At 41.4% G+C, this 12,353-nt stretch overlaps 1 protein-coding gene and 1 non-coding gene across 5 annotated transcripts in view; both read right to left on the reverse strand.

Annotated features, from left to right (window-relative positions):
• Positions 1 to 1,844: 1,844 nt before the first annotated feature.
• ccny (cyclin Y) overlaps positions 1,845 to 12,353 on the reverse strand; it is a 37,260-nt gene continuing 26,751 nt past the window's right edge. For all 4 annotated transcript variants that reach the window (XM_020087737.2, XM_020087736.2, XM_020087735.2 and 1 more), the window contains 6 exons: positions 12,232 to 12,267; positions 10,845 to 10,902; positions 10,354 to 10,473; positions 7,443 to 7,609; positions 4,691 to 4,853; positions 1,845 to 3,605 (listed from right to left, as the gene is read on the reverse strand). In XM_020087737.2, coding sequence (XP_019943296.1) covers positions 3,489 to 3,605; positions 4,691 to 4,853; positions 7,443 to 7,609; positions 10,354 to 10,473; positions 10,845 to 10,902; positions 12,232 to 12,267 — 661 coding nt within the window. In that variant the 3' untranslated portion in view covers positions 1,845 to 3,488. The remainder of the gene's footprint in view (positions 3,606 to 4,690; positions 4,854 to 7,442; positions 7,610 to 10,353; positions 10,474 to 10,844; positions 10,903 to 12,231; positions 12,268 to 12,353) is intronic.
• trnag-ucc (transfer RNA glycine (anticodon UCC)) lies at positions 6,517 to 6,588 on the reverse strand. Its single transcript has one exon. It is a non-coding gene; the product is annotated as a tRNA-Gly (tRNA).

The following is a 12,353-nucleotide window of genomic DNA, read 5'->3' on the forward strand; positions in this document are numbered from 1 at the left end:
TCTAAGCCATTTAAATGGTTCTCTGTGGGAGGAGGAACCCTGCAGAGTCAGTCGTACAATACAGAAAGAACATCCCCAAGTATTGTGCAACCGAGTGGAAAGCATTTGTGATAACACCATGAGGGAAGGTTTGAGATCTGTGTGTGTGTTTGAACATTTAGATAAAACAAGAGTCATACATGTGGTTTTATTTCAAGGCTGTAAAGTTTAATTCTTGCAGGTTTCTCTAAACATTGCTTCAGAAGAGAAGAAGAATCGGGAGCAGTTCTTTAAATCATAAGAGAAAACATACACGGAAGAAAGAACATAGAGAAAGAGAGAGATCTGAGTTTGGCAAACTGAGAACAGGAACAAATAACCAACTAACTGAAAGGGAGGAAATCCACTGACGAGAACAACAGAATACAGCACAACTTGTTGAGAATATCCATGAAAAGAACAAACAACAAATAAAACAGGGCACAGCTACAGCAGCTGACTGACGTTAGCACAGGAAATCGTCAGGATCAAAGCTGAATTTGTAAAAATCCAAAATTTGTCACTGAAGAGAGGAAGGAAAACCAAGAGAGAAGTTTAACTCTATGCAGAGGTAGAGTTCAGTGCACACACACCGAGTAACCAGCCGACAGGACGCCATGGACCCACGGTTTGTCGGGAGGGTGGATTTTCCATCTCAAGACTTGCCACAGTTGATCACATCAACGCTTAACTGGGCTGTATGCACACACTTATAAACAATAAATAGGATATACAATCTTCGAACACCTCCAACAGTTCGAACTCTCAACAGCAACTCCAGCGATGTTACTTTCCTAAAGACGCATATTCTGTACTTTTATTCCCCACTTGTTCAAAGCACCGAGCAAAACGACAGCTGCTCTCTCTGACTCCTTTTCGTGTACTTTTATTTATATGCAAATGGTCCAGAGCAACACGTGGAACAGGTCGGTCCATCATTTTCCCCTTAATCCGGTTCAGTTCTGTCCCTCCTCACAGCAGCTGGTCAGGGTGGAAATCTCACAACCGACCGACTGATTCTAGAAGCTGAACTTTACTTAAATCACAGACTTGCTGAGGAAATGCACAAAATAACCAAGAGGCTTGAAGATCCCTAGCTGTTCTGAATTAGACCTTTTCCTGATCTTTTTTGATTTATAAAGAAAGATGCATTTAAACAATGTTGTTTTTTAGACATGTCCAGGTTATGTGCTGATGTTTTTAAGCATACAGTGATGTAGTGAAGAATGTGAGTCCAGCTGAGCATAAGGCAAACAGCCACTATTGTAAAGTTTATATATTGAAGACATTACTTGACCCATTGATGAAACCATATCCTTAAAAAAAACAAAATTAAATGAACCAATTAAATCAAATATTTTACCAAATTATTTTTTACTATTTCTGAGGTGAAGAAAAAAGCAAATAGGTCAGGATTCGTTATTTCCATTAGAAAACTGTGGCGCCCCAAAACTGACCAACTGCTGTAAAAGGTTATCAAACAAGTTAGCATGAGCCCATCAGATGGTGATATTATCAAATAACTCAAACATGGAGCGGAACTTGAAAACTTTTCCTTTAACTTGCAATCAGTCAGTTAAAGAAAAGCAGTTGATCTTTTTTGCTTTACCACTAATCAGTTGGTCAAATACATGTAAAACATATTTACTCTTCTCGAATGTTTCTTCCAAATACATAACCAGCTGATTAGATGAACAATAAAAGCTTTATATCTCAGTTTCTTCTATTTTATTTAACCAACAATGTTGATGTACTTCGTTAGACGTACATTTTTGATCTATCTGTAAACCTGATACAGTTAGTCAGATTCAGGACTCCATACAGAACAGGTTTTATGACTTTAATCAGAAACCTATGAATCTGGCAATGTTTACAGAGTGGGGCTAAGAATGATCTTTTACACAGGATGACAAATAATACAAATGTGCCTCAATTGTCTTGTATCATCTCTATAATTGTACTTCAATAATTTCCCAATTTGTGATCAATACAGTACATCTATCTATACCGTATGAAGAATGTGATACATAGAATGGCATTTCCTTCAGTGCGAACACATCATAACAAGAAAACAGACAGAAAAATCTTCAGTGGTTTCTCCCATTTAAATGTTAATACTTATTTGAATCATATTTACCGTCCCCATTATGTACATTAAAAATGGATCCAATATAAATATTCTAACATCATTATTTGGGGAAGGGTGCTGTGTATTTTTTTTAACAGTACGACTTCAGTCTACAGATTTGCACACTGGCACTGTATTTACACTGTACAGAAACAATTTAGCGAAAACATTTCTTTTTATCATCTATCTTAAGCAATGTCTGAATTGTCACTTGATGCATTTTCATTCGTTTCCTCTCCAGAAAAACATCAAGAAAAACAACCCTGAAGAATCATGCGTTTAGTGGCTTCTAAATGTCGATATTCCTTTTTGTGCTGTTTGTTTGTTAGCTGGAAGAACCATACAAAATGTTAAAGACATAAAATATTTCAGTTATTTTTTTCCTCCACTATAAAAAGGGGTGGGGGGGGGTGTTAAACTAGCTTCTTACAGGCACCACAGGTTGGGACAATGGCAGTGAAGAAAGTACAACAGAAGCTCTACAGTATGTCTCAGAGTAGTGGACCCCCGTCTTCCAGTCTGTCTTCTCCCAAGTACATGTGCTGCATGGATATTGCTTTAAGCTGAATCTGAATGGCGGTCGAGATAAACCGTTCTGCGACTGGATCGGAACACTGTTGGATTCCTAGGTCCTGCCAGAGCGCCCTTGAGCAAAACACTGATTTGCATTCACTGAGCTTCAGTTAAATGACGAGACGTAGTCTGGTAATTTATTAACTGTACACTAAAGTTAACAGTGGAATGTACACATCCCTCCTTTGTGTGTGTTTGAGGTTTCTGGATGGAAGGAATTGAGAATTTAAACTTTTAGATACGCCTGAAAGCCGTTCAGAAACAGAATGAGCCGAAATCTAAAAAATAAAGGAATGTTTGTGGCCTTCGTCAATCAACCGTATTAAACAGCTGAGCCTCAAGGGAATTATGGAACGCTGCTGTCATGAGTTGTATTCCACTTTACACTTTGTTCCTAGTTTTTCTTTTACCAGCTTCACACACTCTTTGTTTCCACTAGGCCTCCTCTTCTTCTCTGCAGTCCAGGTCTTCATTGCAACAGCTCTCAGTCACACACACACACTTCAGTTTGGTTCAGCTCAGCTCCGTTTGGTTCAGTGCAGGCAGCCAGTGGGACTTGTTTTATGTACAACGACCCAGGGAGGGCGCAATCACACTTGTAAAAGTGCCAGATTGAGTGTGTGTGTGTGTGTGTGTGTGTTTGTGTGTGTATTCCAGACACTGTTCCACAGGACTGCTGCCCACCTGGTTTGCCCACTTACCAGGCAGAGATAAGAGTTTGTGTGACAGGTCTTTGTGTTCCTCCGCCGCACGCTGCCGGCAGCCAGTGTTAGGAAATGATGGCCGGACACCAGCGCACCACCATGAGGTTGTCTGCGCTCACTGACCGCTTCTTGGCGTGTTTCCTTAAGTCCTTGTATATGTCGTCACATAACCGTGAGATGGCCTGGAAGTTAAAGGAAAATCAGCTTTAAAGAAAAATGCCTCATCAAAAGCACATGTGAATGAGTAACATTAACAAATATCTGTAATCTACTGAAGTACAAGTCAGACATCATGCACAGCACAATGGCTCTGGAACAAGAAAGTCAAGCAGCCATTATTTATGTTATTTATTATTCCACTACTTTGCTGTTGGGAAATGTCAAAATGTCTGCTGTAGTCTATTTTGGATGAATAGAGGGAAAGAAAGCAGATTCATCCTGCAACAGCCACACCGTGTCTAAGACTTGTTTGAAATGCTAAGTGCAGAGAGGCAGAGGGACAGATGTTGACGCAGAGAAGCTAATTGCACAGCAACAGAGGATCTACGCTCCGTGCTTACTGTCTCTGCGTGAATGTGCGTTGAGCTTGAAGCTCTTCAAAATACTAATTACCCTGATGGCCTTGGTTCATTGTATTTCACAGTAAGGAAGCATTTAATCTGACTCAGATTTGATTAAATCGACCCCCCCCCCTTTGTTGTCCAGACTTTATTTTACTAACATCCATCTTGAACGTGTCTCTGTTGCACTTGTGATCGGATCTCACTTCTCTGCTCTATATGCAAATAATCACAGACATAATCTGTCCACGGAGAACAAATTATGTTTTTTAGCCAGTTTGAGCTTATAGATGTGTCCAATGTCAATGCGAGAGAGAGAGAGCGAGTGGAGTCAACAGGGGCTGAATGAATAAATGAATGAATGAAGGAAGATTTGGCCAATGTAGGTAAAGTATCAGTCATTATGTGATCGCCATGTGGACACAAAGAAGCGTAAGAATATGTTTGGTTCATTGTGAAACTGCAGCGGGTCAGATGAGGTCAGCTGAGTAGGCGGTCCTTCATATGTGGCCTTGGACGGATTTAGATTGACACAGCGAAAAGAATGTGGCCATGTGTCCCAGACCACCTTCGAATTTGGTTTGAGTGATCTCAGGATGCATTTGGGTGCATTCAGACCTGAGCTCCACGATGACCACTTGTGATTGGATCACTTCGGACAGACGTTAATACGAGATGTGAACGGGGTTAGCGTGTGTGCTACTCACCTCGAGTTTCTGGGCCTTTTCCCTGCTGAGGGGCTCCAGGGGGAAACTGAGGTTGTTGGCCTCAGCGAGCGAGCGGAGGTCGAAGTAATACTTGGCGTAGACGCTGGACGGCACGTTGATGTTGAACTGCAGCAGCTCCAGGAACTGACGCTCCAGCTCATTCCTTTAGCAGGGAGAGAGGAGGTTTGACAAATCAGATATTTAGTTCGGAGGCAGTAAGTTAGTGAGTCTATCAAGATTGGGTTTCTGTCTTCAAAGAAATTATGTATAGACAGACTGAAGAAGGAAACACCATCCTGGCAAATCTATCGCCACACACACACAGACAGTGGGTGTTATCATCACGTGCACAGAACCCATGCACAAGCACTGAGTAAATCCCCACCAAATCCAAGCCTGTCCTCAAAATGAAAGGGAACAATATCCGAGCATTGGAGGCCCTCAGCATTATGTGCAAGAAAGAATATTAATCCCACTTCATGAAAACGCCATTGTCATGCGTTGCCTCATCCACGACAGCTCTGTGATCCTCTCTGCAGCGTGATGACATCTGCTTTCATCTATTTCTCTTCAGTCACAAGCAATTCATTTTGCATTTTTGCGACCTACAGAGGAAGAACACTATCCATCTCTTCTTTCTTGCCTGTCCTCCCCCTCCAACCTAGACCATGCACACTTACAGGCATGCAGCAACAGACGAGCTATATTTAGACTTCACCACATCCAAATTCTGCCTAATAACACTGCTTCTTTTTTATCTTGCCGTGGCACTCACTCAGCTATTCTCATCCGTTTCTCCACTTCGCATGATTCTTCCTTTAACTCCTTTCCTGTTATTTTACAGGCAAGAGGTGTAAAGGGGAATTCAGCAAACTGGGTAACGATTAAAATAAAAATAACACTGATCTTCCAAGGAAATCAGTGTCATTAAATATATTCCAGTAAACTGCCACATGCACAGCTGAAGCACATGCCGGGCTCCTCTCCCACACACACACACACAGGTGGATTACAGTAAGTCAGCTGCGCCCAAGGACAAGAATATAGAGCCGTTGGCACAGAGGGGCATGAATGTGGAGGAGGTCAGAGGTTGCATCAGTGGCGGCACGTCTTCAGCATCATGTTCCCCCTCAGATTATTACAGACATGTCTGTTGATTTGAGACGGATGTGGTGTACGGGAGGGAGTGGAGGGTCCTTCATGCTCAAAATGCTTTTACCACATCTTAAACACTCCGAGTAAATATGACACACATGTCCATTTGAATTTGTAGTATCCAGAGTGAACCCTAACGTTAACAGTGCATCTCTTTATGGCCAGCCTCTGAAAAACTAGCCTTGTTTAAGCTTGGCGACTTGACATCATGTGAATTAGGGATGTTTATTTTTAGGTAAAAGGTGCAAGAAGAACAGATAAAAGCTATGAGCTGTATAAATCCTCTAACAAAGGGTAAACTGCACCTTCTGCGTCATGATCCTCTATCAGAGTGTTTCAGGGCCACAACAAATGACCATCAAGTGGGCAAAGGTCAACCTGAGCGTATCTAGACCACCATACATGTGACTCAACACCTCTTGAACCCAGGCAGACCCCACAAACACAGGCTATTCTCAGCAGAGAAAGACCCTGACTGTTTGTCACTGAGGTGAAGACACGTACGACAGTCTGGTAGGATGGTGAATAACAATGAAACCAGGTCAGCAACACTTAAAACTGAAGCAATGATCCGAGCAAAAGGAAACTAATTTATTGTTTAAGTTGTTTTTTTAAGCAAAAAATTTCCTAAAATGTGACAAAACAAACGATTTTAAGCATAAAAGTGTAACTGCGATGGCCGGGAATCGAACCCGGGTCAACTGCTTGGAAGGCAGCTATGCTCACCACTATACCACCATCGCTGTGTAAAGCACAGTTTTTCACCGAGAAGAAAACGAAAGTCTGGAATTTATTTGGGAGAGGGGGAAGGGAAGAGAGGAGAGGAAGGAGGCGGTACACACAGACAGAGAGAGAGAGAGAGAGACCAAGAGAGAGACAGAGACCGAGAATGAGAGAAAGAGAGAGACAGAGACTGAGAGAAAGAGAAAGACAGAGACCAAGTATAAGAGAAAGAGAAAGAGAGAGACAGAGACAGAGAATGAGAGAGAGAGAGAGACAGAGACACGCACACACACGTATTTGTGGAAACACGTTATCCGTCAGGCTCCAGCTGGTGGACACCTCGTGTTTCCTCTGTGGATTCCGTCCTCTCTGTTTCTAACAACTTAAGAAAATGCTACAGGATTCACTCCTATGCCAACTTTATTTAAAACATTGTGTGGTATATTCAGTCATGTGAAGCTGCAGCTCCCACAGACGGACACTGGTTTCTTTTAGAGCTGAGCTGCTGCGATTGAAACCACGGCAGACAGTTCTCTCCATCACAAGACCAGTGCAGCACTGAGGTGCACAAGTGGTTACTGTTGACGTTGTTGGCTTGTTTCTCACCAACCAAACTTATTTTAAAACCAAAAACAACCGGACTGAGATAACTTGCTTTTAAGATTTCAATTTGAGTTGACCTTGATTTTATCTCTTATTGTTTGTTTTATTGCTTTTGTATTTTCATTTGTTTTTTTGTCATAAACTTGACTTCACAACACAAGAGGTAACTTGTAAAGAATATGTGTCAGTGTACGTTAACAGCTGCTGAATCTACCTTTACATAGCAACAATATTATTTGTGATCATGATCCATGTGTCTCCGGTGACTCACATGTCCTCCACAGTGATATCCTTGAGAATTTGGCAGTAGTCTACGTTCCACACGGCCTGATCGTCCCACACCTTGGACGCCAGGAGGATGGCTCCCAACACGATGCGCTTCCAGTTGGCAGGGCAAATGTCGATCTCAGCGTAGGTCAGGAGCCTCTCCAAGTACACCTGAGACAAAGAGGTGTGTCACACGTAAGTAACCCAGAACAAGCTTGTCCTTTCCAACAAAGAGATCATACACAACTGAGGAACCTGTTTATTCAACAACAATTAAACAACATCTTCTGATGAAATCAGACTCATGTTGCTTTCAGTTGTTCCAGACATTCTTCGGAATCATTATGTTCTTTCCATGTTTAACTACCCTCTACTCTTCCTGACTACAACTCTTCACTGACTTTTTAACTGTTTTGAATTCTCCTGCCTACTTCTCCTCCAGGTAAAAAACCCCAAATAACGAGATGTCAGCAGATGATGAGTTCTTCCCCCAGAGCTCCTCATAAAATATCCATGTGGATGGAACACGTCCATTTCGCTGCCTCTCTCTCTCTCCCCCATTTCCATTTCCATTTCTCGGTCTCTCTTTCAGAAGCCAGATTTCCCACAGTGTGCAGATCACAAAGCGCACTCAAACCCACAGGTATCTGTTTCTAACAAGTCAGAACAGAGGCTGATCCTGCAGATCCATTGATCATCGTTTTGTTAGGATCTATGAGAGAATGTATTCTATCACACTGTAGTTTGCTCTTGTCTGTGGACGCTGTAGGGATTTGCTGCACAGGGATAACTTAATGTCAAGCTTGCTGATAGAGGCTACACCTCAAAGTTTGCACAAAAGTTTTCATAAAAACTGTTCTGCTGAGTGCACACACAGGCACAGGTCAACTCTTCAGTCTTACTTTTGTTGTAATTATTAATTTAAAATTCAAGCAATTTTATTTATTCTATTAAATTCTATGATATAATTCTTTTAATTACTTGTGTATAGACCAGTACTGCTGTCATGTACTGGGTCCTGAATAAAGGCAGGTACACACAAACACAGAGCTAGGACAATACACACACCAACAACAATAATGTGGAAGTGTGTGTATAGGAGGACTTCTGGAATAAGTGTAAAGGTCTTTCTGTCGTTCAGACAGGGTAACTTAGTTTAGTTTTTTAATTTCTCAAAGAGCCTTTCACAGAAAATCTAATCTTCTTTACTTGATATCATTTAATACATCATTGATCCATCTGCTATGGGTAGGTGGCAGTACATGTTTCAATTTAAGACGTACACGTCGTCTAGCTCGAAGAGAGGTAAACAATATGATTCTATTAAGCAACAGTGAAGTGTTAGCGTTGGTCGTGGGTGGAACATAAAACCGGGCCGTAAGACGATCGGGTGGATCGTGATTTGAAAGATCTGAAAACGTCAGACCAGAACTTAAATAGATAGCGACAAAACATGTGGATTGTACATAGAGATTACATGCATCACTTAAATCACAAATATCTTCTTATCAGATCATATTCTTGTATTTTTCCCACAACTAATTAGGGAGTTCAACTTTCATTTCCCATGAATAATATGAACTGCAGGCTGAACAGCGATCTGAATTCAGGCTGCTCACTGTGGCTTAGAGATTAGACATCTCAGCTGACATGTCTGGAAGAAAAAATTCTGGTTCGCAGAGATGCTGTATTTTTTATGGCAGAGTGGAAGATACTGTGCCTTCCACTTATAATTCTGTCTGAATCTGCACAGCAGCAGAACTGTCAGCATTATGTGACTTTAAAACTTAAACAGGAACCTGGAAGACTGATAGAAAGTAGACGCTGCTGTGCCAGAGGATCATTACCATGCGACTGGACATATGAGCCTGCCTTCTGGTTTAGACAAATGAACGAGAGCAACCTGGTTTGACTAGTTCGCTAGCGCAGCTCCGGTGGCTAATTGGACCGGTCATGCTGGGCTGGGCTTTGTGCCTGTGGGGCCATGCTAAGCTATCTGTTGTGGCCCAGAGGCTGCCAACAGACAGTGCATGTACACTCTCATCTGACAGAAGAAAGCTTGCGTGAAATGAGAAGCAGCCCACATGCTGAGTGATATGAATGTAACTCTACCAACAAACACAACAAAGAATACAGCGCCAGTGTGGTTGCTGCAAACAGCAGCCCTGTGCAAGCCGACCGCAGCCAAATGATTTCATGTTGGGATTTCTGAGCAAATATCACAGATGAGGTTTTGCTGCTAAAACAGATCAACTGATCGCCGTGCAGCTCAAATGTGGAATTGACCTTTGACTTCAGGATGAAGCTAATTCCTGGAACAGAAGATGTCAACACTAGATACAAAACTAAACTGGGAACTCAACATAATGATTCACCTACATATTATCAACATTTCCATTACTTTTAGGGTTATCTGCCTTCTCTTGTTTAACATAAAAACAACAATACAATAATAAGTAAGAGAACCTTTAAACCATAACAGTGCAGTATAAAGGGGACTGCACAATGAAGTTGACACTTGTTATCACAACATTAGCCATCAATAGTCATAGTCTCAATTCAGGCGCTACATCTGTTTGGAGGCAGGTTTTGATGCACGATTACATCACACTGGACTGTCCCATTTTGAAGGCTCCTTCAAATGCAGCCTTCAAATGCATCCTTTCATCCCTGAGAAACGAAGGCTCCAAAGGGTGTATCCTTTCTGGTCCTACCTATCCCATGATTCATTGCACTTTGGTGAACAACACGTTAAAGGAAAGTTTTGAAGTTCCTGACTTGTCACCAGTCTTCTGTTACTTCCAAATTTTCTGGGAGAACTTAAGAGACACATACTGTAGAGAAATATAAAATAAGAATCAGGAAGCAACACTCCCTCCTAGTGTGAGCACTGAAACTCACACACAGACACTCACCAAAGTGACGATCGCACACTCAGCGGTGAGCTGTGCGGCGCTGAACAGCGTCCTGACGAAGCGGTAGATCTGCTTCTGCTCCGGGTCGTGTTTTTCATAATCAGCAGGAATCTCAGACTTCTATGATGAATAAAAGATAAGAAAAATAAATGGTATGAATGTGAAACATACCACAAAATAATAATTGATCTTTACCCCAATGGAAGCTGCTAGTTGAGTATTTTGCTTATTGATGAGTGTTATTTTCAACGCTGTGTTTTAAAGCATCGAACGGAGAGGTTCTGTAAATCCTCAGATTGAAACCCTGAACATTTTTACTAAAAATACATGTGAATGATCCAGATGGCTCCAGAGATTATGAGGATTTCCCCACTGTTTGATCCGCGTGAGCTTATTTGCTGTTCATCTGTTAGTGTGGTTCGTCTTTTGATGAATCCTGGCAACTCTGTATTATTGCTATAAAGGAAACGTGTCTTCAGCAAAGGCCTTACCGAGAGCGGATGCAGTTTCTCGTCGAAAATGTCTAACAACATTCTTCCGTCGACATCTCTGAAATGACAAACGGAGAGGAGGAACATCAGAGCATGACAGGAATAAAAAACAGATGGTGTGAAACTCATTTCATATCAGATATTGCCTGTTCAAAAAGCCATTTATGGGCATTCATCTGCACTTCAAACAACAAGACTCCTGCCAATTACAGTGAAAAAAGACTAGAACAAGCTGGGCCACATTCAACAACGTGTTCGTATTCTCATCAGGTTTGTCCGTACCAGAGATTCAATCCATATTTACGAAACTCTCTTAACTATACAAACTGTTCATGAAGAGGTGCCGTATATGATACATTACCATATTCAAAAAAAAAAAAACTTCACAGGTCTATGTATCACTCCATTTATAGGCAAGACTCCTTCACAAAAATGAACAACTTCACAGTATGTGGCTTCACGTCCTGATGCCAGAAACCAGCAGAAGAAAACAGACCATTTTAGCAGAGTCAGAAGTTGGATTAGGGAAAGTTTGATTCCAGCTTTTAACCATCTGTCATCAGAGAAGCGCAATTTTGTGAAAGAAAAAAAAAAAAAGGATGGGATTCCAGTTTGATGATTAAAAAACATCTTTGAAAAGCAAAATGGCCCATGACTGATATAAGGGGCAGTCAAGTCACAGAGGTGGATGAGAGAATATTAAACAGCAGGTGGCGCTACACTCAGTCAGGTAGTGTAATGAAGCAACCTACACAAAGACACTAACGCCACTCAAACATAATCAGTGATACAATCGTTCCGCACTGACTCTGCCGTTGTTTTCTTATGGGGAGAGAGGTGACAGTCAACCAGACGGAAGGGCTAACCCTGGTGTGGAACACTCCCTGGAACTGTCACTGAGCACAGATGACTTTTCGCAGCACAACCGATGAGATAACAGCCGCATTTGATGTAGTCGGAAGCAACAGTCAAAGGAGACTTGATGGAGGAAATCTTTGGGTTTCTGCATTCCGCGAACTCTATAACACGGCTAGTAGGTTTGAGATTAGGTTTTTAAGTTTTTTTATTGTGTGAGGGCACAACTAACATTGACATTCCTGATAAAATCATCACATAAACCATTAGAATCATGATGATCTGATAAAAAGAATAATTCCACATGTTTATTTTTAGTTGCTGACTTTGGTATCATGTTCCAACTGCATAAAAAATGATCACATGAGTGGCCCACTGTTTACACATTTAAACAAGATGACATTTCATTGCAGAGGAATGGATTGAGTAAGTAGGTTGACATTTCAACATAAGCCACAAGGGGAAATTCCTATCTGCCCAGGGTTAGCTTTGTCTGCTAACCTAAGTGAACGTACAAAAACATGTATCCTACCTGTTCTTTATGTGGTAGTATATTGCAAGGGCTACACTGTAAAGAAAAAAGACATCATAATGCATATTAAACCGAATCCAGAAAAATAAATTGAATGAATCATTTGACATTAAAATTATTAA

Source organism: Paralichthys olivaceus, chromosome 17 (genome assembly GCF_024713975.1).
Source record: "Paralichthys olivaceus isolate ysfri-2021 chromosome 17, ASM2471397v2, whole genome shotgun sequence".
NCBI classification, from domain to species: Eukaryota; Metazoa; Chordata; class Actinopteri; order Pleuronectiformes; family Paralichthyidae; genus Paralichthys; species Paralichthys olivaceus.